Source organism: Rhinatrema bivittatum, chromosome 2 (assembly GCF_901001135.1).
Source record: "Rhinatrema bivittatum chromosome 2, aRhiBiv1.1, whole genome shotgun sequence".
Classification (NCBI taxonomy): Eukaryota; Metazoa; Chordata; class Amphibia; order Gymnophiona; family Rhinatrematidae; genus Rhinatrema; species Rhinatrema bivittatum.
The window spans coordinates 721,970,473-721,992,753 of record NC_042616.1 but is presented as its reverse complement, the minus strand read 5'-3'; the positions used below and the strand labels follow the sequence as shown (position 1 = coordinate 721,992,753).

General features: G+C 44.1%; 1 protein-coding gene across 3 annotated transcripts in view; it reads left to right on the top strand.

Annotated features, from left to right (window-relative positions):
• Positions 1-10,383: 10,383 nt before the first annotated feature.
• Positions 10,384-22,281, top strand: part of YWHAZ (tyrosine 3-monooxygenase/tryptophan 5-monooxygenase activation protein zeta) — an 82,958-nt gene continuing 71,060 nt past the window's right edge. The window contains exons 1-2 of one of the 3 annotated variants that reach the window (XM_029591816.1): positions 10,384-10,536; positions 12,808-13,112. In XM_029591816.1, the coding sequence (XP_029447676.1) occupies positions 12,819-13,112 (294 nt within the window). In that variant the 5' untranslated portion in view covers positions 10,384-10,536; positions 12,808-12,818. Of the gene's footprint in view, positions 10,537-10,758; positions 10,928-12,807; positions 13,113-22,281 lie in introns of those variants that run through there. The other 2 variants (XM_029591819.1, XM_029591817.1) reach the window with 2 other exon arrangements.

Here is a 22,281-nt window from a genome sequence, read left to right as displayed (position 1 = left end):
CCATTTTGATTTACTAACATTTGCAACGCAAACGGAACCTAATACGTAATGACGTACTTACGCACTAACGTTTAGTGAACGTAACTCCATTTTGGATTTATATTTTGTATTGTATTAATACGAACGCTATCGCGAATGTCTAACCCGTCAATTAAATGACGAAACAATAGTCTGATCATAAGCTACACCTACTAGAGACCACGCTAGCTATTGCTTGCTCAGCAGTTTGTAAAATGTTTGTTCAGCAAAACCAGAACGCATGTGTGAAAGATAAGAACTGTAAAGTGTATAAAGGTTTGCTCCAGAGGGGGCGTGGCATGCAGTTGTACTAAGCCGTTGTCTTAGCTGCATCTTGCTGGCAATAAAAGTCTATCTTTGCGGATCAGTTGTCTGGACCTCCTTACTGACAGAAAAACAGACGGTTACATTGGCGAGCTCAGCCAGGAGGTACCGGAGACGCTATTTTAGCTCTCCAGAAGGTCCGGTAGTTTGGAGGCGGAGCAGTCCCCCAGACATACCTGGTGAGTGGCCACCGCTGAGTTCAGCGATCAGGTTTCTGAGGGGATCGTTCCACAGAAATTCTGCCGGAACCTCTGGATTGATGATCCGGGAAGAAGGCTTTCATGACGATCGGAAGACCCCTGCAGGCGAGTATTATGGGAATCTGGAAATAAGTAAAGACTAGCTAGTTCAGGAAATAGCCCGGTCTTTTCTGGCTGACCGAAGGGGCCTTGATCACACCCCACGCAGTGTGTTAGTAGGAATTATGCTCCGAAAACCACGCGAATAATCTGTCTGGAAATAATAATCTGTCTGGAAATAATAAGTAGCGTATACGACAGTGGGAATAGGTTTCTTGTTGTGTGAAAGAGAGTGAATGGCCTCGCAGTTCTAGACCGGGCGACCGCGTTCTAGTCGGGGCAATTGTGACCCTTTGTGTCTGACGGATACGGACCCCTTACCTATCCGTCTTCCCTTCCCTCCTTTGTCTGTGAATTCTATCCTAATGGGAGGGAGCGGGTCGACTCCATTAAAAGTCATGACGGAACACTATAGTGAAGTGTTCGATGACCATAAATGTACAAAACCCGGAATGATTCAACGATGCACCCATAAGTGGCCCGGTTTCTGTGTAAATTGGCCTCCTACAGGAACCTTTAATTTCCAAACGGCCACGCGGGTTCAGAAAATAGTTATACGAGAAGGGAATCCGGGTTGCCCTGAGGATATACCATATATAACCGCGTGGATCGCGGTTATTGAAAATCCTCCATCCTGGGCGAAGAAACTAGTAGAGGGAGCCGCCCTCGTAATGGTGGCTCAAGCATGTAAGATGGGAGACCGGAAATCCCCAAACCGGAAGAGAAAGGGCAAAGCGGCCATATTGGACTCTACAGAGCATGCGTCAGCTGAGGCGGCCATATTTGTAGTACAAGGGAATCCACGGACTCCAGAAAAAAAAATTAAACCCCTGCCGCCTCTAGCACTGCCCGACGCTGAAAACATTTTGCCGCCGCCATATGCCCCTAGTTATCCCCCCACATATTCCACGCCACCAAGCCCCCCCAATCCCCTCCAATGCGCAAGCTGATCCAAGGATGGCACCAGCTCATGAAGAACGACCCGGAACGGCGACCGCAAAGGAAGAAGGCGGCGGCGAGGCATCCGTGTCAGACGGAACTCGCAGTAAGACCCAAGCCGCAGCTAGTTTGCAATTACCAATCAGGGAAACATCAACTGTTGTTCCCGTAGTCCCAACTGAAGAAAACGAACATCGTACTACGCAAACAATAAGATTATTTACTTATATACCTTTCACATCCAGCGATCTTTTTAATTGGAAACAGCTGGGGCCATCATATGCTGAAAAGCCAGAACAGATGGTAGACTTTTTACGGGGCATTTTCGCTGCCCACAATCCTAACTGGGCTGACATCCGGCACCTAGCCTCTATTCTTTTCACCACCGAAGAACGCCGGCAAATACAATTAAACATGGAGGAGGCAGCTCGATTAGGAGCCGGATCAGACGGACGTCCCGAAGACACAGTAAGGGGCTTAGCCCCGACTGCGGATCCTAACTGGGATTTCCAGACTGCGGCAGGGCGGGAGCGCATAACCGCCTATCAGACCGCATTTCTTGAAGCTTTGAAGAAAGGAAAGCAGAAGGTTGTAAATATGGGAAAAATCAAAGACGTGGTGCAGCAGAGAGATGAATCCCCCGGAAACTTTTTGGAGCGATTAATGGACGCATATCGTCAATACAGCCCATTCGATCCTGAGGATCCCAAGTATCAATCTATTATACTGATGAGCTTCGTTAGTCAGTCCTGCCCAGACATCCGCCGGAAGTTGCAAAAGCAGGAAGGGTTCGAGGGCATGAATATCAGCCAATTAAAGGCAATGGCTGATAAAGTGTATGTAAACCGAGAACCGGATGGAGACGGCAAAGAAAAGAAAGAAACTAGAAAGTTAAGAGAACGTGTTAGTCTGTTAGCCGCAGCGTTGGAAGAAACTAATTTCGGGAACCCGTCTAGGCAGTATAACGGGTATCCCGGATTCCGAGGAAGGGGCAACCCACCCTCAAGAGGGCTGCCAAGAGGACGAGCAAATAGAGGAGGATTGGTTAGAGGTGGGAAAATGCCATTGGGAACCAACCAATGCGCATATTGTAAACAAGAAGGGCATTGGAAGTCTGAGTGTCCGGTGCGCCGGCAAGCAAAACCGGGAGAATACGCACCGCCCAAATCTAAAGAAACGGAATGGCAGATGACTGTAGGCGAAACTTCCGGCGAGGATAGTGAAGCATGACTAGAGAGGGGAACTCTTCCTCTAGACCCCCTTGTGGAAATAAGAGTGGGGGCTGAAACGTTCAAAGGACTGTTGGATACGGGGGCTCAACGATCTGTGATGACCACAGCCATCACCACGCCTACTTCAAGAAACATCTCTATAGTTGGGGCTTCCGGAAAACCATTAACTGCTCCTTTCCTTCAGAAACGGCAAGTTACAATAGGAGGACAGTCAGTGTCCCATCAATTTCTCTACGTGCCAGGGTGCCCAGTACCCCTCATAGGAAGAGACCTCCTATGTAAATTAAGGGCTACCTTGCAATTCGAACCTACCGGTGAAATAAAGGCATCCTTTGCCGATAGTCCAGTTTCCCTGATATGTCCACTACAAGAAGAATGGAGACTACACCTCCCCGTTCTTGAACAAATCACTCTGCATCGATACGAAAGAGATACCCCTCTTAACAAACAGCGCAGACAACTGATGGATAGTGTGCCCCAAGTATGGTCCGAACAGAACCCGGGAGGAATAGCTATCGACGCTATCCCCGTATGGATAGAAATGAAGCAGAATGCACAGGTGATCAATCAACCTCAATACCCCATTCCATACATGGCCAGAGAAGGAATTGAAATACACCTGCAAAGACTGTATGATTTGGGAATTCTCAGGCGAATCCGATCTGCTTGGAACACCCCTCTACTGCCCGTAAAGAAACCCGGTTCTACTGATTACCGACCTGTACAAGATTTACGGAAAGTAAACAATCAAGTAGCAGATCTAGTAGCCCTTGTACCAAATCCATACTCAATCTTGGCTCAAGTTTCCCCTACCTCTAAGTGGTACAGTGTCATTGACCTCAAAGATGCTTTCTTCTCCGTTCCAGTAGCAGAAGAATGCCAGAACATCTTTGCCTTCACATGGGAAAATGCACAAACTGGAATCAAGCAGCAGTACACATGGACTCGCTTACCGCAAGGATTTAAGCACTCACCCACGATGTTCGGGGAGCAACTGGCAAAAGACTTAAAGATGTACCAAGTAACGTATGGGCCAGTCATACAGTATGTGGATGACCTTCTGTTGTTTCGTGAAACGTATCACGAATGTGCTATAGCCACACTCCACTTGTTAAAGACGTTGTACTCAAAAGGATATCGTGCAAGTAAAAAGAAGGTGCAAATTTGTGAATTGGAAGTAGAATACTTGGGATTCCAAATCCGGGAAGGTACCCGTTGCCTTGGAATATCCCGTACCAGTTCAATACGAGGTCAACCTGTACCCACTTGCAAGAAAGAGCTCCGAGCGTTCCTTGGAGCTGCAGGATACTGTAGACTGTGGATTGCTAACTACGCTGTTATCGCCCAGTCCCTGTACGACAAGCTGCGGGGAAAGGAGGCAGAATCTCAGCCTTTTCAGTGGGAAACCCACGAACTGACAAGCTTACAACAACTGAAAGATGCCTTGATTGAACCACCTGCACTAGGATTGCCAGATGTAATGAAACCGTTCCATCTATTCGTCGACGAGAAAAAAGGCATGGCCATAGGGGTATTGACTCAAACTCTAGGCTCATGGGAGCGACCTGTTGCATATCTCTCAAAAGGAATGGACAATGTTGCAAAAGGATGGCCAGGTTGTCTAAGAAGCATTGCGGCTGCATGCTTACTAATTCCAGAAGCAGTCAAATTAACTTTTGGACAAATCTTGAATGTAACGACCCCCCACACCATTCAAGGACTGCTAGAAACTCATGGACCAAAATGGATGACTAATTCACGTCTTGTAAAATATCAAGCTCTGCTATGTGAAACTCCTGAAATCCAAATACAGGACAGCAAAAACTTGAACCCGGCCACTCTTATGCCGGCACCTGAACCCGTCGCACATGACTGTGAAGAGGTCATGACTACAATACATTCCAGCAGACCAGACTTGAGAGATCAACCATGGCAGGGAGCATGGACATTATTTACTGATGGAAGCAGCCAGGTTATTGATGGGATTCGAGTTGCTGGATATGCTATAGTTTCTGAAGACGATATTATTGAAGCTGAGCCCTTACCACCCGGGACATCAGCCCAAAAAGCTGAACTAATCGCTCTCACCCGAGCTTTACAATTGGCAGAAGGACAGACTGTGAATATTTATACAGATTCCAAATATGCTTTCCTCACAATCCAGGTACATGGAGCCCTATATAAGGAGCGAGGGTTCCTAACAGCCGAAGGAAAACAATTGGCCAATGCATCTGAAATACATCAATTACTAAATGCTGTGTGGGCACCACAAAAGGTAGCTGTCATGCATTGTAAAGCCCATACCGGAAAGTCAGATCCCGTTGCAAAAGGAAACCAATGGGCAGATAAAACAGCAAAAGAAGCAGCCCGTGCACATTTATTATCAATTCCAACTACGACATGTCCACTTCTACAATTCCCAACAGAAACTCCCACCTATTCAACAGAGGAGAATGACTGGGCACAGGCTGAACAGATCCACCATCACAATGGCTGGTGGATTCTGCAAGATAACAGAATATGGATTCCAGAAACATTAGCTTGGACTATTGTCAAGGAAGCACATAACAAAACCCATCTCGGACGAGATGCACTGGTAAAGTTGCTGGGAAAGACGTATTACATCAATAAAATAATCCAACTAACAAAACACGCAATCAGCCAATGTGTCACATGTGCTAAAAATAATCCCAGAAGTGGACCTGGTCCATCACCTGGACATATTTTAAGAGGAACTACACCTTTCCAAGTTTGCCAAATTGACTTTACTCACATGACTCCGTCCAAAGGTTACAAAGCAATGCTAGTAGCTGTTTGCACCTATACAGGATGGATCGAAGCCACACCAACACGAACTGAAACCTCCAAAGAAGTCGCATCCTTGCTCCTTCACCAAATCTTACCACGCTACGGATTGCCAAGACAAATCAATTCAGACAATGGACCAGCATTCACCAGCGATGTTATCCAAAGACTAAGTAAAATCCTCGGTATCACATGGCATCTGCACTGCGCATGGCGACCGCAGAGCAGTGGATCTGTTGAACGGGCTAACAGAACACTGAAGAATCAGATAGCTAAACTATGTCAAGAAACAAAGACCAAATGGCCAGACATCCTACCCTTAGCCTTGCTACATCTCAGATGCAGTCCAAAACGATCAGGGCTAACACCGTATGAGATGATGTATGCAAGACCTCCACCTCTCCCTTCTTTTCCTGAATCATTGCAGATACAAGGAGAGTTATCACTAAGTAATCAGCTCAAAGGACTATATAACACAGTCATTGCAATTCAGGACTATACATGTGACGTTGAACCGCTAGTTTTGTTGACCCCAATTCATCCATTCCAAGTTGGAAATTCTGTATGGGTGAAGGACTGGGATGAATCCGATTTCCTTAAACCACGTTGGAAGGGTCCATACACAGTATTACTCACCACTCCTACTGCCGTAAAGGTCTCTGGATGCCCTTCCTGGATTCATTGGACTCGCCTAAAACCTGCTGCCTCCAATTGGAAGGTCTCCAGGATTGGAGACCACAAGTTAAGATTCACTCAAAACAGGCAACAAGATAGTCCAGATTAGATGGGTATAGTACTTTGCTAAAGAGTACTAACATATACATTTTTTCTTCCTTTCAGAATTAATCTACTGAACTACTTACAACTCAAGTCCAACGTGTTCACTCTCAACTTTCGGCTATGACAACCAGACTACTACTAGTTATTCTACTACTTTCCTGCTCTACAGCTACATCTCTTGTTCTGCCTCTAAGCAAAAACTGCACTGAATGTGTCAAGTTAATCCATACCACTACTCCAGATGGATTCCAGATTGTCTCTACCATTATACACCAATCTCAGCCACCTGACTCATGTGCAACTCAGCCTGCGTGCTCATTAAATACGACTCAAGGATACCAATCTTTTCACCGGTGCCTACAAAATGACAAGGTCATTTGTCATACACCTACAACTCCCAAGTACTATAACATCACCTTGACCGCCGGATTACCAAAGAGCTATACCTCAACCATCGTTCCAGAAGGAAAAGGCATCCTGTACTACATCAACTCGACCAAAGTCCTTGTTGGAGGAGAATCTACTGCCACCATTATCTTCAACGCCTGTGAAGCCATTGGAAAGCACCCGAACGCCCTCCACTGCGGATCCAAAGCCTGGAAACAGGCCTATGCTCACAACCATAAGTACCTTTGCCCTTACAATCGGGTGGCCAATCCATCTCAATGGCTACCATGTCAAGGAGACTTAATTTCATCAGGATGGGCTCTGGTATGTGACTATACAGGAGGAGGTTATCATGGTTGCCATGGAATTGGCCGGTTAACTGCAGTAACTGGTAATACCATGTCCATACAATGGCCCATACGGGGTGAAGGATATCCCTGGCAAGATACTTGGGGCTTTGGAATCGATGGAACAGGAAAAGACCCCATGACCTATATAACAATTACCCAACGTCGAGACAAACCTCGACCAATTATTCATCAGACTACTGTAGTAGGCTATCAGTCCTTCTTCGATGAAATATCCCACGCATCAGAAGAATTGAAAAAACATGCATTCTCCAAGCAAGCAAAGAATATGTTTGTTAATCTGGCTGAGAATATAGCTCTCTCTCTTGAAATTAAAAATTGTTTTGTCTGCGGAGGAACGCACACTGGAGAACAATGGCCATGGGAAGCTAAAGAGGTCTTCCAAACCGATCTCAATCAATTGAACGCGACAATAACTTACAAACGAAAACCTCACCCATATGAATGGGCTCTCCAAACAGATGTCATTGGCAGACATTGCATATCTCGACAACATTCACGAGTATATACTACTTCTGTTGGTAATTCCCCATGTACTGGGGTCCTTACTGCTAACCTAACCAAACAAACCTGGTGGCAAACTGAGAATTTGACAATGCCCACCACCATATGGACTGAAGCAGTCCTCAACAAAACGTGGACTAATGCTGGAGTGCCAACCACCCTCTTCTCTGCACCAGACGGCTATTATTTCGTTTGTGGCCGCCGGGCATATGAATTACTCCCGCTAAACTGGTATGGCACCTGTTTCCTAGCCACCATACGACCAAGTTTCTTTCTCTTACCAATCACAGCGGGTGAAACATTGGGTGTACCTGTCTATAGCCCTATGAAACCAAACAAACGTCGCAGAAGTCCTAAAGTTTCCATTGGTGACTGGAAAGATCAGGAGTGGCCCCCTGAGCGAATTGTACAATACTACGGCCCTGCTACATGGGCTGAAGATGGATCCTATGGATATAGAACTCCAATATACATGTTAAATCGCATCATTCGCTTACAAGCAGTACTAGAACTCCTGACCAATGACTCCGCTATGGCACTCAATATCTTGGCCAAACAAAACACCAAAATAATAACAGCTGTCTACCAAAACCGTTTAGCCTTGGACTACCTCCTTGCACAAGAAGGTGGTGTCTGTGGCAAATTTAATCTCTCCAATTGTTGTTTACAGATCGATGATAAAAGCAAAGTTATCGAAGAGATTACTGATCGCATGATACGATTAGCTCATGTCCCTGTACAAACATGGACCGGTATCCTTGATTGGACTTCCTCACTACCAAATTGGCTTACTTCAATCCCCGGATTGAAGGACATCTTCATTCCTCTTTTATTTTTTATTCTAACTTGCATTCTGTTCCCTCTTTGTTTACCTCTTATTTTCAGAAATCTACGATCAATGATTGAAACCATTGCTGATCGCAGGGCTGCAGCACATATTATGATGATCAATAAGTATGTGTCAATTTCTACTTTCCCTGATTCTGATGGTTCTGACTCTGATGATATCTCTTTTGATTCTGATAATGATTATTTTGATACTAAACTCTAAAACCACCTAATCCACCGATAGGACCACTTTTGTTACTAGGGAAAGCCGGGCTACAAAGGGGGTTGACGCCATTAGGGCCCATCCGTCTCAAACCCGTGAAGAAACCAACGACCTAGTAACATTTTAGGGTCCACCTTAACAGTTATTAGTATTGATTTTTGTTTCTATTTTCAGTTACTTAACAGCAGCGAGTGATACTTCCACTACCCATCGTCGTTGAAGTATCAAAGGGGGGAATGAAGGAGTTCGATTCCATGAACCCCTGAACAGTGCACAGCTGTGACGCCTCTCGTCTCATCATGCTGCAGTGAAACGCACAGCCATTTTGATTTACTAACATTTGCAACGCAAACGGAACCTAATACGTAATGACGTACTTACGCACTAACGTTTAGTGAACGTAACTCCATTTTGGATTTATATTTTGTATTGTATTAATACGAACGCTATCGCGAATGTCTAACCCGTCAATTAAATGACGGAACAATAGTCTGATCATAAGCTACACCTACTAGAGACCACGCTAGCTATTGCTTGCTCAGCAGTTTGTAAAATGTTTGTTCAGCAAAACCAGAACGCATGTGTGAAAGATAAGAACTGTAAAGTGTATAAAGGTTTGCTCCAGAGGGGGCGTGGCATGCAGTTGTACTAAGCCGTTGTCTTAGCTGCATCTTGCTGGCAATAAAAGTCTATCTTTGCGGATCAGTTGTCTGGACCTCCTTACTGACAGAAAAACAGACGGTTACAATGTGACTTGCCCAAGATCACAAGGAGTGTCAATGGGAAAAGCAGGATTTGAAGGCCGACTTGCCTGGTTCTCAGCCCTTTGATCTAATCACGCAGCTATGCTTTCATTTGAGGTAATAGCAAGATTCTCTTCTGTAGCTGTCTGTGACCTTGACCAAGCCTTTATGTTACCCTTTACCACTACAACCCATGTGAAAGTGAATATTTGTCTTAATTATTATCATGATCTGTCTTTCCTGGTCAGCAAAATCTTAAAAATCCTTGATAGTCCAAGTGCTGCAGATGTCTGTGCAAAGAAGTTGCCCGTCAATTTACTGCGCTATAAACAAACCATCACTGATCATTAGTAAATTATTTTCATATTCTGTAACTTTCAGAATCATTAAAGGTGTTGCTGATGCAATTAAAAGACCTTATAAAACAAAGAATATATATATGAGCATGAGACGGGAATTCATCCAGTTACTATCGTCCTTTTTATGTCATAACTTTTAAATCTCGATAAGATTATCAACTGTCTGAAAAAAACATCAGGGTAAACTGCACACACGACTCTCAGCTCTATTTTTTCCGTAGAGAAATCTGGACTACAATTCACGGCATGCTCTGGAACAACCGTGGAAAAACAGGACTGGTTTCAGTTCTCCTCCCACCCATCGTATTTTTCAAGCAATAGAGTGAACAGGATTCACAATCATACTAAATCTTCCGCCTGGCACACCAACCAAAAAAAACGCCAAAATCCGACCAGCGCCAAATAGAACGCAAACCGCCGGTGAGCGTGCAAACGACCGCCCGTCCATCCTTCCGTTCGCAGGATAAGGCTCGCACCTAAAACCAGAAGCAGTGCACCGCCAGAATCGTGCGGGGCCCTATCAGCGGTTGCCATGGCAGCATTTGACGTCACGTTCCCTGCCCAGCCCCTGCTCCCCGGGCCAGCGATTGGAGGAAACCCCGTGGCTCGGCGGGCAGGCTCGTTAAGGGGGAGCGGGAGAGACAGGGGCAGAGATAGAGTGAGACGTGCACGAAGCAGCTGCAGGGGGAAGCGAGCTCGGCTCCATTTTTAGTGCTGCCCAGACCAGGTAAGCTGTGGAGTAGTCGCGGCTCTAGGGTGGAGCGGGTATTTTCTCTTCTTTCCAAAGCGGTAGTCGAGGTCCCTTTTGCTGACTTGATTTGTCTCGCCTTGGCCAGTCTCTCGGAAAATAAACGCCCGCTTGGGGAAGGATGGCTGATGTATTATTCATAGCTGAGCTCGGGGGAGGGGGGAGAAGAGGAGGAGGAAGAAGAGGGAGGGGAATGACTGGGCAGCTCAGCAGTCATTAGAAGAGAGCGGAGCCTGGTTTAGTCTCCGGCGAGGCCGCCGACACGAGCTGCTATCCCGGCGGTTAGGAGCGTGAGTCGCGCCCGTCTTGCCTTAATAACCCTACGTTTCTCTTCGGGAGGAGGTCGGCAGGAGGGCGAGAGGCACAAGAGGTCTTTCCTTATTTATTTTTTTGTCTTCCTAAAATCCCCAAGAGTTTCTTCTTCGATTTGTTGTTGTTTGGTTTTTTTTTTGCCTTTGAGCTCTGGAAGGAGCTCATTCTATCGCTGTCGCGGGCTTTGCGGCGCAGGTGAGGCCGGCGGCGGGAGCGGCCTTGGGTCGGGCGTGGATAGCAAGAGGAGGGCGGCGGCGCTCGGGCAGGGAGCTGAGCTGCTGCAGCCGCCACCGCCTCTCAACCGCCCGGAAAATGTGGGCGAGGAGCCCGCGTCTCGGGCACTGAGCGTTGCCGCCACCTCCCTTGCCTCCGGGGCCCGCGTCGTCTTGTGGTTGCAGGTCCCGGCAAGGCAACGAAAAGCTCCTTTTTGGGAGCTTGGGAGGATATTGGTCGTGGTTTGGTGTAGGGGCCCGATTTCTGGTCTCTTCCTCCCCCGCCCCCCATATTAAAGCGTCCTACTGCCAGGTGAATAGCTCAGGGTGGGGCCTTGCTCTCCCCCTTTTCTTTTTGCAGGGCAGGTGCTGCTGCTATAGCTTTCCGGGGGGTAGGATTTATAATGCTCCCTCCCTTTCCCGGGAGTCAGGTTTTAAGTCTGCAACATCTCAGATTCAATTACAGAAAGTCAGTGGCTCGAAATTCGACATGACTGGCCAGTCCCTAAACTGAAGTCGCTCGAATCGTGCAGGAATTTGGGCTCTGTCTGGCGCTTTGGGTGTGGTTAGCTGGATCTCGTCCTTGCTCGTTCGGGGATGAATGAGTAGGGAGAAGAATCTGTGCTAAGAGATTTGAGTGAGTCTGACGCTTACTTGATTCCCGTCCTTTTGTTTCCTGAAAATCGTATTAGTTGTGGCGTCAGTGGTGACTCTTTACCTTTAATTTTTTGATCTTTTCGAGGCTGCTCGGGAGGAGGAGGGGGGTTGGTTATTGCTAATTCTGCCTCTACTGTGTGCAGTTGGAGGTGAGTGGGATTTCCGTTGAAAAGTAGGTTGGGCTAAATGACACAGATCCGCCATGACAGGGAAAAAAGGCTTTCATATTTCATGTTGGGCGGATGCTTGGATTTTTTTTTTTTTGTGTGAACTTTTTTTTTTTTTTCGTAGTGTGTGTATACGAGTTATACTATACTTGCGTTTGGTAAGACTCGTAAAATTTGAAGGTAGGGTTAAGGACTTGAATAGATCATTTTAATCATTAGATCTTAAGCCTGAAGTACCCATCTTTGTTTTACGAAGATCAGGCATGACTGTGTAAAAAGCAGAATATGCATTTCTCTTCGCTCCAAAAAAAATTTAAACGGGGCTTTTTTTTTTAAATAAGTCTTGTTCCGTCTGTGGCAGTGCACCAGATAGTTCTATATCATAATTTAATGGTGCCAGAAACCAAAAGGTAACCATTAATCAAGGGATGCATTAAAAAAAAGCATGGTTCTTGCAATTGCTGTTCAACTTATTTTTTTCTGAGTCCCTTTAATTGAATTAGTAGGGTGTTTTGAAATGAACTATAAATAGTTGAAAAGACATAAACAAGTTGAGCTGCCTCTGTATACTTCTGTGTAGTCTTTTCATTTCTAAGTTTGTAAGCTTTCTGCTGCTTAAACATTTAAGTCTCCTTTTTTAGAAAAAAAATGTTCAAACTGCACCTATAAATGTTTCAGTCATTTAAAAAATGAACTGTTTACAGTAAACATTCAAACTGTCAATTCTAACAGGATGATAAATCATTAAAAATATGAAAGGTCTGAGGCTTTTTTGCTTGTAACCTTTGTATATATTTTTTAAAAGGTCACATAGGTTGGCCAGAGGGAACTGAAGTGTTAACATGAAATTGATATAAAGGACTCATTCGTGGCACTTTTTTTTATTTACCTTCTACCTTCAGAATAATCAACCATGGATAAGAGTGAGTTGGTGCAGAAGGCCAAACTGTCTGAGCAGGCTGAGAGATATGATGACATGGCAGCCTGCATGAAAGCTGTAACAGAAGAAGGAGCTGAATTGTCCAATGAAGAGAGAAATCTTCTCTCTGTTGCCTACAAAAATGTAGTGGGAGCTCGTAGATCGTCTTGGAGGGTCGTCTCTAGTATTGAGCAAAAGACGGAAAGCTTTGACAAAAAGCAGCAGATGGCCCGAGAATACAGGGAGAAAATAGAGTGTGAGCTAAAAGAGATCTGCAATGATGTGCTGGTGAGATTTATTAAATCTTCTACACTTTAAATCCAATATAACATACATACTATATATAAAATAAGTTATTTAGCTTTTTCAGATGTTATAGTTGGTAGTGGAATGCATACAAGGTTTTACTTTATTTCATTTGTAATGCTTAAGTTACAAGATGTGTAAGTATTTAAACAAGTAGGCACATATTACCTAAATTTATCTTATTTGCATCTTAGCAGTACTGTAAATGGCATCTTTGCCCTTTAATATAGTGTACTAATGTGAATATTTATACAGCTGCTAAATTAAAATGCATTCAGTACATCAATGTTTTATTACAATTTTGCTCACAGCAAGTTGTGGCCCTGCTTTTTCCCTTCTTGTTCTTGCTCCTTCCCCCAAGGGATTGGCTGCTTTTTTTTTTTTTTTGTTACAGATCAAGAGACAGAAAACATCTTTTATATTGATAGACTGGTATAAACTGTAGAAAACTTGTAAGTGTTGCAGAATACTTCTGTAAAGTCCTTTTTAGTAACTTGGTTCTAATCATTGGCAAGGTCATCCAGACTTGCAGGTTAGACTCTTTATTTTCTGCAGGGTAATAGCAGAGAGAAACTGTTGCACTCTGCCAGGATTCCACTAAAGAATTGTATTCCATTGTAAACTGGCTTTTTTTTTTTTAACTGGTTGTGCACCCAGTTTTTGGTGTCTAGGGTATCTTAAGCAGTTTCCTGAGTGGCTATTTAATGGTCTCCTTTCTTTTTTTTTTTTTTTTTAAGTGATGTGAGTTTCACAGCTATCGGGCCGATACAGTACAGTGCATTCTGGTAGAGCGCACTGTTAGCCCAGGTTTGGCAGCGTGTTTGACACGCTAGCTTAAGGGGTAATAGTGTGTCAAACATGCGGCCAACCCCCCTCGAAACTAATAGCGCCCGCAACATGCAAATGCATATTGATGGCCTATTAGTTATTCCCGTGCGATCCAGAAAGCAAAATGTGCAGCGAAGCCACACACTTTACTTTCAAAACAACGCCTGCCCAAAGGCTGGCGTTAATTTTTGCCGGGGAAGTGTACAGAAAAGCAGAAACTGCTTTTCTGTACACCCTCTGACTTAATATCATAGCGATATAAGTCTGAGGCCCAAAAAATGTAAAAAAATTTAATATTGGCCCGCAGGTCAGAAGATGGACGCTCAATTATGCAGGCATCCGTTTTTCGAACACGTAGCTGTCAGTGGGTTTGAGAACAGAGGCCAGCAAAATTGAGCGTTGGCTGTCAAACCTGCTGACAGCCGCCGCTCCTGTCAAAAAGGAGGCGCTAGGGATGAGCTAATGTCCCTAGCACTTTTTTACCGCAGGCCCGAATTTGCATAGGCCACCCTCCTGAATCGAGTGGCCTGTGCACGCGCTGGGAGAGCGGGCGCTCGCCGGCTCTCCTGCGTGTTTTTCTGTATTGGCCTGTATGGTAGCTAATCAAACTCAAATTTCTCTACTAGTTTGAGAAGGTGGGGAAGCAAGCAAGTTTGTGGTAAGTCAGAGCTGCCTGACTTAACAAGCTGTGTGTCTGTAGCATTTACTCAACAGAAAATCAGCTGTTTCTGTATGGAAGCCTGACTTAAGAAATAACATGTTAAAAAAAAAAAAAATTTATTAAATTGAAGCTTTCTTGCTTTAGATAAGAGAAAGTAAAATACTTGTATTCTTGTTATCCCAGGGCCAAGTAATTCTCACTGCATTGAGGTAGAGCCTTTTTTCCCTGAAAGCTAAAATTTGTTAGGCATTAGTGTCACCTCTACTTAGTAGTTTCATTTTTTAAGAAAGTTAATGTTTCTCCAATAACATTTAATGATACTTATATTTAAATTGAACTTGGAGAAAAAAATGGCATCCTTAATTAAGCATTACTATAGACTGAATAAAACTTTATAGCTTTTTACTTTTTTCACTGCTAAATTTTAGGTGTCCAGATGACCTGGCGGCTGGAATTTTTCCAACCCTGATAATGGATAATTCTTTCTAGCTAATCAGTGAGGGTAGGCATTATGGATGCATTGTATGGAGACAGTAAAAAGCATCTTTGAGCTTGCATAGTTGTGAAAAAGATTAAAGAACATATTTAGGATTGGGAATCAAGGCCTTTAGAGAGAACTCATTGAAGATAGGGAAGGTGAAAAATGCATGTTTAAACTCCTTTTCTGCAACAACCTATAAAACCACTAATGTGGAGCATCTTCATTTAAATTCTTTTAATATACCGATGCTCAAGACAGTCTTATCGTACCGGTTTACATCATAACCGGCGGAAAACCATTTAACTAGAAAGAAAGTTACAATAAACAGGGTGTACAATTCAGGGCCATTAAGAGATTTAGTTAATAGGGATGTGAATTGTTTTTTGACGATTTAAAACATTCATCATATATTTTAAATTGTCAAAAATCGTTAGAGCCGCGATACAATAACAAATCCCCCGATTTATTGTCAAAAAATCAGGGGAGGGTGGGAACCTGCCCCCCAAAATATTTTAAATTACCTGGGGTCCAGTGGGGGGGGGGGGGGGGGGTCCCGGCACAATCTCCCGCTCTCTGGCCACGGCTGCATTAAAAGAAATGGCGCCGGTGGCCCTTTGCCCTTACCATACGACAGGGCAAAGGTAGCGCTGGCACCGTTTTGGTTCCTGTCACTCGACGTCACAAGTGCAGGAGATCACTCCCAGACCCCCAGGGACTTTTGGCCAGCTTGGGGGGGGGGGGGGGCCTCCTGACCCCCACAAGACTTGCCAAAAGTCCAGCAGGGGTCCGGGAGCGACCTCCTGCACGCGGGCCGTATTGCCAATATTCAAAATGGCGCCGGCGCTGCCTTTGCCCTCACTGACATAGTGAGGTGGGTTTTAGGGTGCCGGGTTTCCCACCCTCCCCCGATTTACGATTTTTTACGATTAAAAAAAACCAAAAACCATGACTATCAGATTTCCCTCCCCCCCCCCCCCCCCCCCCCCCCCCCAGCCAAAATCAATCATTAAGACGATTGGTCATCCGATTCACATCCCTATTAGTTAATGCTACTAAAGGAGTAGTGCAAGAAAGCAGAAAACAATTGACTAGCTTGGGGGTGCTGATTTAGCAGCTAGTTTAAATAAACAATTCGAGCATAACAATTCCTTTGGATAGGGGGCAGAGGAGGCAGCCGGAAGGGGTGCAGGGGCAGGCATCTTGTGGCACCTGGCATATTTGCATGGTACAGTGGACCTGTAGGCATGACTAAAACTTACCTTTTTAAGGGGCCAGTTGACTGAAAAGCAATTTAGCCTTCAAAAAGTGGTGGTGTGACAGAATTAAGGTAGATGAGGTCTACAAGGCCTATCTAGTCTATTCCTAATATAACTCTGCAAAGTCTACCTGATTTCAGGTTTTACCCATACTTTATGTACAAGCATCTATCTTGTGTTTGGGGTTTTTTGGCTGCTTCCTGAGTCCTTTATGCCTCTTGATCTCTTGTTTTCTAAATTTTCTGTTCCATTGGAAAATGATTACCTCCTGTGCGTGACTTATACCTTTTTTTTTTAAGCCACTTGAATGTTTCATACCTCCTTCCTCCTACCACATATTTGGAGTATTTAAGTCTCATTTCATAAGGCTTATGGTGTAGAATTTGAACCATTTTGGTAGCACTTTCAACTGCCTTGGTTTGTGTCTGGACTATTGGAGATCCAGCCTCCAAATTTGGACATAATACACCAAAACCCTGTACAGAGGCTCGCACCACTGCACCCCCCACCTCCCCCCAAACTAATAGATATCCCAAGCCATGTTGGCAATCCTCTTACTACCGCTGCTCTTGTACTGTTCTGTAACTTTGATCTTATCTACACTGATAAGGATAGAGCTTGAGGCAGATGCTTTATTACATCTATCTTTAGTTCAGATTAAACATTTATACTGCAGTTGTGAGTTTTTCTTGAAAATAGGAACTGTACATACCTCAATACTTTAAAATGTTTGAATGCATTGTTAAGCATAGGATGTATGTTCTGTTACATATTCTGCACCTGCTGCCGTTCAGGCATATAGTGTGCTAGTAGCTTGTGACAGTCTTATAAGCGCCAGGTGGATTTTCAAAGGGAAACAGGCTTTATCCAGTCTTGGGATGTTTGTGGAGTTGGGGAAAACTGCCCCTATTTTACTAAATGTCTTACCACTCCTTGGGCTTTTCTGAGATCACTTTTTCTGCTTCATCCAGGTGAGTCCACCTGCTGAACACTGTATCTAGCACAATTCCTTATAGTATTAAGAGCAATGGGTCTTCATTCTCTAGAGACATCTTAATGTTTAAAAGGTCCATATTCAGTCTGTACTAATAGCTGGACAAACTTATGAACATGTCATACTGGGGCCATCAAGCCCAGCATCCTGTTTCCAACAGTGGCCAATCCAGGCCATAAGAACCTGGCAAGTACCCAAAAACTAAGTCTGTTCCATGTTACTGAGTGCATTGAGTGAAAGAACTTAACTCTTATAAGCTTTATTTGTGCTACGTGCTAACTTCATGAAGTGCCCCTAGTCCTATTATCCAAAAGAATAAATAACAGATTCACTTTTACCTGTGTAGACCCGTTTGTTAGTGTTAGCCAGCTAACTTTAGGAAAGCACTCTGGCTTGACCAGCTTAGCTGTCTAACTTTGGATATTGGAGCTAGCTGTTAACTCAATTCTTTCCCTCCCATTTATGCCCTAACTTAACCAGCTAAATTCTAGTTGGTTTTAAGTACCCAAATCTTCATTTAGCTGGATTACTTGTGAGTTACACAGCTAAATGCTCTTGAATATGGACCTCTTAAGTCTCATGATGTGATGCTCATGGGTACATGTTACATTACTTATTCAATTTATAAAGGTGAACACAGCACATATTAAAACAAATTGACAATTTAATAAACTAAAAACATGATTGTATTAAGTTTCATTAACAGTTAAATAATATTAAAAACATTAAATCAAGCCTGAACAAAAAGGTCTTGAGTCCCTTACAGTCTAGACTGAGCCACACTGGATTTCAATGGGAAGGGCCACTTGGCTACCTAAACTTGAGTGAATAGTTTGAGAAACAGCTGCTGATTCTGGAGTGGGTAGGCACTGGGCTTCACAAGCTGCTACCTGGAGCTGTTTTGTCTCAATGCATTCTATTAGTGGGGGCCCTAAAATGGGAGGAGCAATATTCCTCACAACAAACAAGCAAAATCGGTGAAGGATTCCCTGGCTCCTAAAACATTTTTGCTTGTGTGTTTTGGGCAAGAGGGGTTCTCTTTCCACTTCTGTTGCATAAAGCAGGCAAGTGCAAATTTTAAATGTAGGCCTTTTCAACTGTTTAGTTTAATGTAAGCTTTAAGATTGACTTGAATAAAAAAACATCTTCAGATATTGAAGAGCTGCATTGTAACCCATCTGCCGTCAGACTAAACATGAACTCACTTTTTTTTAAAATGAGTATCTTTCCACATAGCACAGCTTAGTGGACACCCCTCTCAGCAGTTGTATAGCAAAGTGTCAGATATTTGCAGAGTGCACAACTGTACATATATCATTCAGTATAGTTTTGGGTTGGTTTTTTTTTTTGTTTTTTTTTTTGTTTTTTTTTTAGGAATCACCAGCTGCTTTAATGATACTATCATACAACTAAATTTTGTCAACTGGCCAACTATGCAATATTTTTACCATTCTTAAATTAGGTTTGATCTCTGGAGTTTTAAAATATCATTACTGCATAGTTGAACCCCTAAATACTAGCTGCTTCCATATTTTTTTTTTTTTTTTTTTTTAAGTATAAGGCTATTGCAGACTGATTTGTGTACACACCCACTCTTTAAAGAGGCAGGGGCTGTATTAAATAACATAGGGTTAATTTTGCATATAAAACATGTTTATGCTTCCATAAAATTGTGGCGCTACTTAAAAGATAAGCTGAGCTGGCTTGGTAATGAGACAGTTGTAGTACAGTTAGGACTTCACAGCAACTAAAATTTGACTGTTACACATGACAGGCTTGCATTTAACTTGATACCAAACTGTTAGCATATTTTATAAACCTGGTATATATTTAAATGTCAAGTAGACTGAGGTGGGGGGAGAAACCAGCACTTATCCCTGAGAGTGAGATGAGAAATACATCCAATAGTTGCGCTCAGATACTTGACCTGGACCTGACCCAGCCACACACTTATTGTATAATGTACTGGAATGGTGTTGCTATACATCTAACTCTTGCTAATCTCCTCCAACCTTTGAGAGATGTAAGGATAATGGCTGCATTTGCTAGTCACTAGAAAGTAAATTGATACAAGTAGACCAGGGGTTGTTAAAAGCTAGACTGGAGTATACAGTATGAAAAAGCTATGACAGAACTATAGGAGAGTCATCTGTCATAAAGCCAGGTTTGTTGCTCTTTGGTGATCCATTATTGGCACAAATATGAACTCCCCTCCTACTAGATCACCTGAAGCTTCTCCAGTCAGTAACTGGGGAGCAGGCAAAATAGCCACCACTAGCATGAGAGAAGTACGAAAGGCAGGCAGATGTAAGCAGGGAAATGAGTATTGAACTTCTTGACCTCTGAATCTGCAGCTGTTTTCCTATTGCATGGGCTTTCTGATTATAAAATAAGCCTGCACAGGGATATCAGGAAGTACAGCATTTTATCTTTATATTCCATCTGTCAGCCACTTCAAAGTAATTACATTTGGGTACTGTACATTATTTCCCTGTCCCCAGTGGGCCTACAATCTAAGCTTGTACCTGAGGCAATAGAGGGTGACATGACTTGCCCAAGGTCACAAGGAGCAGCAGTGAGACTTGAACCCTGGCTTTCTTGGTTTGTAGCCTGAAGCTCCAACCACCTGGTTATTCCTGCACCCCTGTCTGCTACCTCTTTCTCGGTCTTGATACACTGCTTGTGGTGGTGGCTCTGCTCCAGTTGCCATGGAAAACAAGCTTGGGAAGAATCAAGAGTAATGGGGAGCTGCCAGGTGGGGCAAGAAGTAATGAGACAAACACAAATTCTATAAAGCTACCCAAAAACTGTCACTTCATTGGTCCATTCCTCTATATGGTGTCCATAGGCTATCTGAAATCCAATCTGTGTGAGCTATGGATGGGGGAGTTAGAAAGTATATGACAGTTGGGAGGGCTGACAGCCAGAAAGGAGTTCTGTGAGAGGAAAAGACAGGAAAGTGAGATGTGGAGAAAATTAGGAGTAAAAATGAGTATTGAGTGGCAAGATCCCAGAAATGGAAAAAAGTAGTGGTTGGTTGGAGAACATTAATTCTATATTGGATGGTGCTGGAATATGCCTTTAACATTTTATGCCCCATGTGCAGTTTGCATTTAAAACTCAATGTAAGTATTGACAAATACTGAATTAATGCAGTTATTCATATCCTTGTCTTTCACACGCTGCTGTATTTTGACTTGCTTTAAAAAAAAAAATCTGCATTAGTTTTTTCACTGATTTTTACACCATTTTCATTGAGAGAACAATTATAGAAATCTTCCAAACGTACCAAAGTCTGTATTGCATAAGTCTTCCCACTCTTGATAAAGCAAATCCAAACTGGCTCCAGTTCAAAACATTGCCTTAAGGCTAATAAGAATCCATCTGTGTCAAATTACATTAGTTGAACTAATTTGAATACTTTACAAAGAATCAAACTTTTCTGTAGTATGACATGAACTTGATGCAAAGGTTAAACAATACAAACAAGGAACTGCTTAAAAAAACCCCAAACAAACCCAGAGTACTTTTAGAACCAAACCTGTTTGCTATTTTACTGTTCTTTGAATTACCTTGTACATACCTGGATCAGTCCCAGACTGTGGGTTGAGCCTCCTTTCCAGCAGGTGGAGACAGACTAAAACTGAAAGGATATCCTATATGAGGACAGAGCCTATCCTGTAACCCTTCAGTATTTGTCTGTCTCCAGCAGGTGTTAGCAGCTCACCCTTCGGTTCCCGCTCTAGGCTAGTCAGCCTTTTCCTTTCTTTGTGGATCAAGCAAGTACTTATTCCTTAGGGATCTCATTTTTTTTTTTCTTCCTGTATGTTTAAAAAAAAAAAAAATGTAGGGAGTTCAGCTTTTGTTTGTCTTAGACTGTTCCATCTCCTGGCTCTTGCTGGACTCAGGAGGGCTTTGCCCCTTGTGCAGTCCATAGCTGCTTCCAGGTATAGGGACAGTCTGGTCCAGTTCTCGTCTTCTCCCCCCCTACGGCTCTCTATGCCGTGGCAGGCAGCCTGCCTTTCTCATGGTCAGCCCTTGTCTCATTTTTCATGAGGGCCTCTGCTCTGCCTACCAGGTGGGGAAGGCCCCTCAGCAGGACAGGCAAATTTTGCCTGGGGCTAGTTCCCAGAGCATAGCCAGGCTGTTCCAGGTCGGCAAAGCCCAGGAACGGTGGCCATCTTGGATTTTTCAGCAGCTCCGTTTTCGGAGCTGCCTGGGGAGCAGATTAATTTTTTTCCTGCAGTGGCCCCCCTCCTCCACCCAGGAAATCTAGGGCCCATTTTTCAACGGAATTTGTCCTCCTCCTGCATAGATCCTATTTAGCCAGCCTGCAGGAGGAGGAAGGCCGCCCCCTCCCCCCCTGGCATAAATTCCCCGCCCTTGCCATTTGAGTACTGGCCCGGCTGCAGAGCCTCCGGGACCTGTGCGGGTGGCCCCAGGGGTGCCCCCAGTAGACCCAGTTCTCTCAGATCCTGACGTCTCCCTTGATGCAGAGGGTACCCTTCCTTCCCTGGAGGGGGACGATCCCAGAGTCCTATGGATGTTCAGCAGGGAGGAGCTTACCACCTTCCCTTTTCATCCCATGTACAAGCTGTTGCTCCCGAGGCAGGACTCCAGGTGGCGTGCGCCATGGATATAAACTCTGTCCCCTCCCAGAGGAGTGTTTGGAAATTAAAAAAAAAAATAAATCCCTCAGTCTCTGGTCACTAAACATACCACAATCCCTGTAGAGGGATCAGCTCTAAAGGACACCCAGGACCACAAGCTCGAGGCACATATGAAGTGCATTTTTGAAGTCCTAGCGCTGGGGGTTCATGCGACCTTTTGCAGCAGTCTCCTGCTACGGGCAGGTCTCAGGTGGGTTCAACAGTTTACTCTGCAACCAGGACCTCCAGTCGGCAGAGACTGAACAGGCTGAGCGTCTCGAA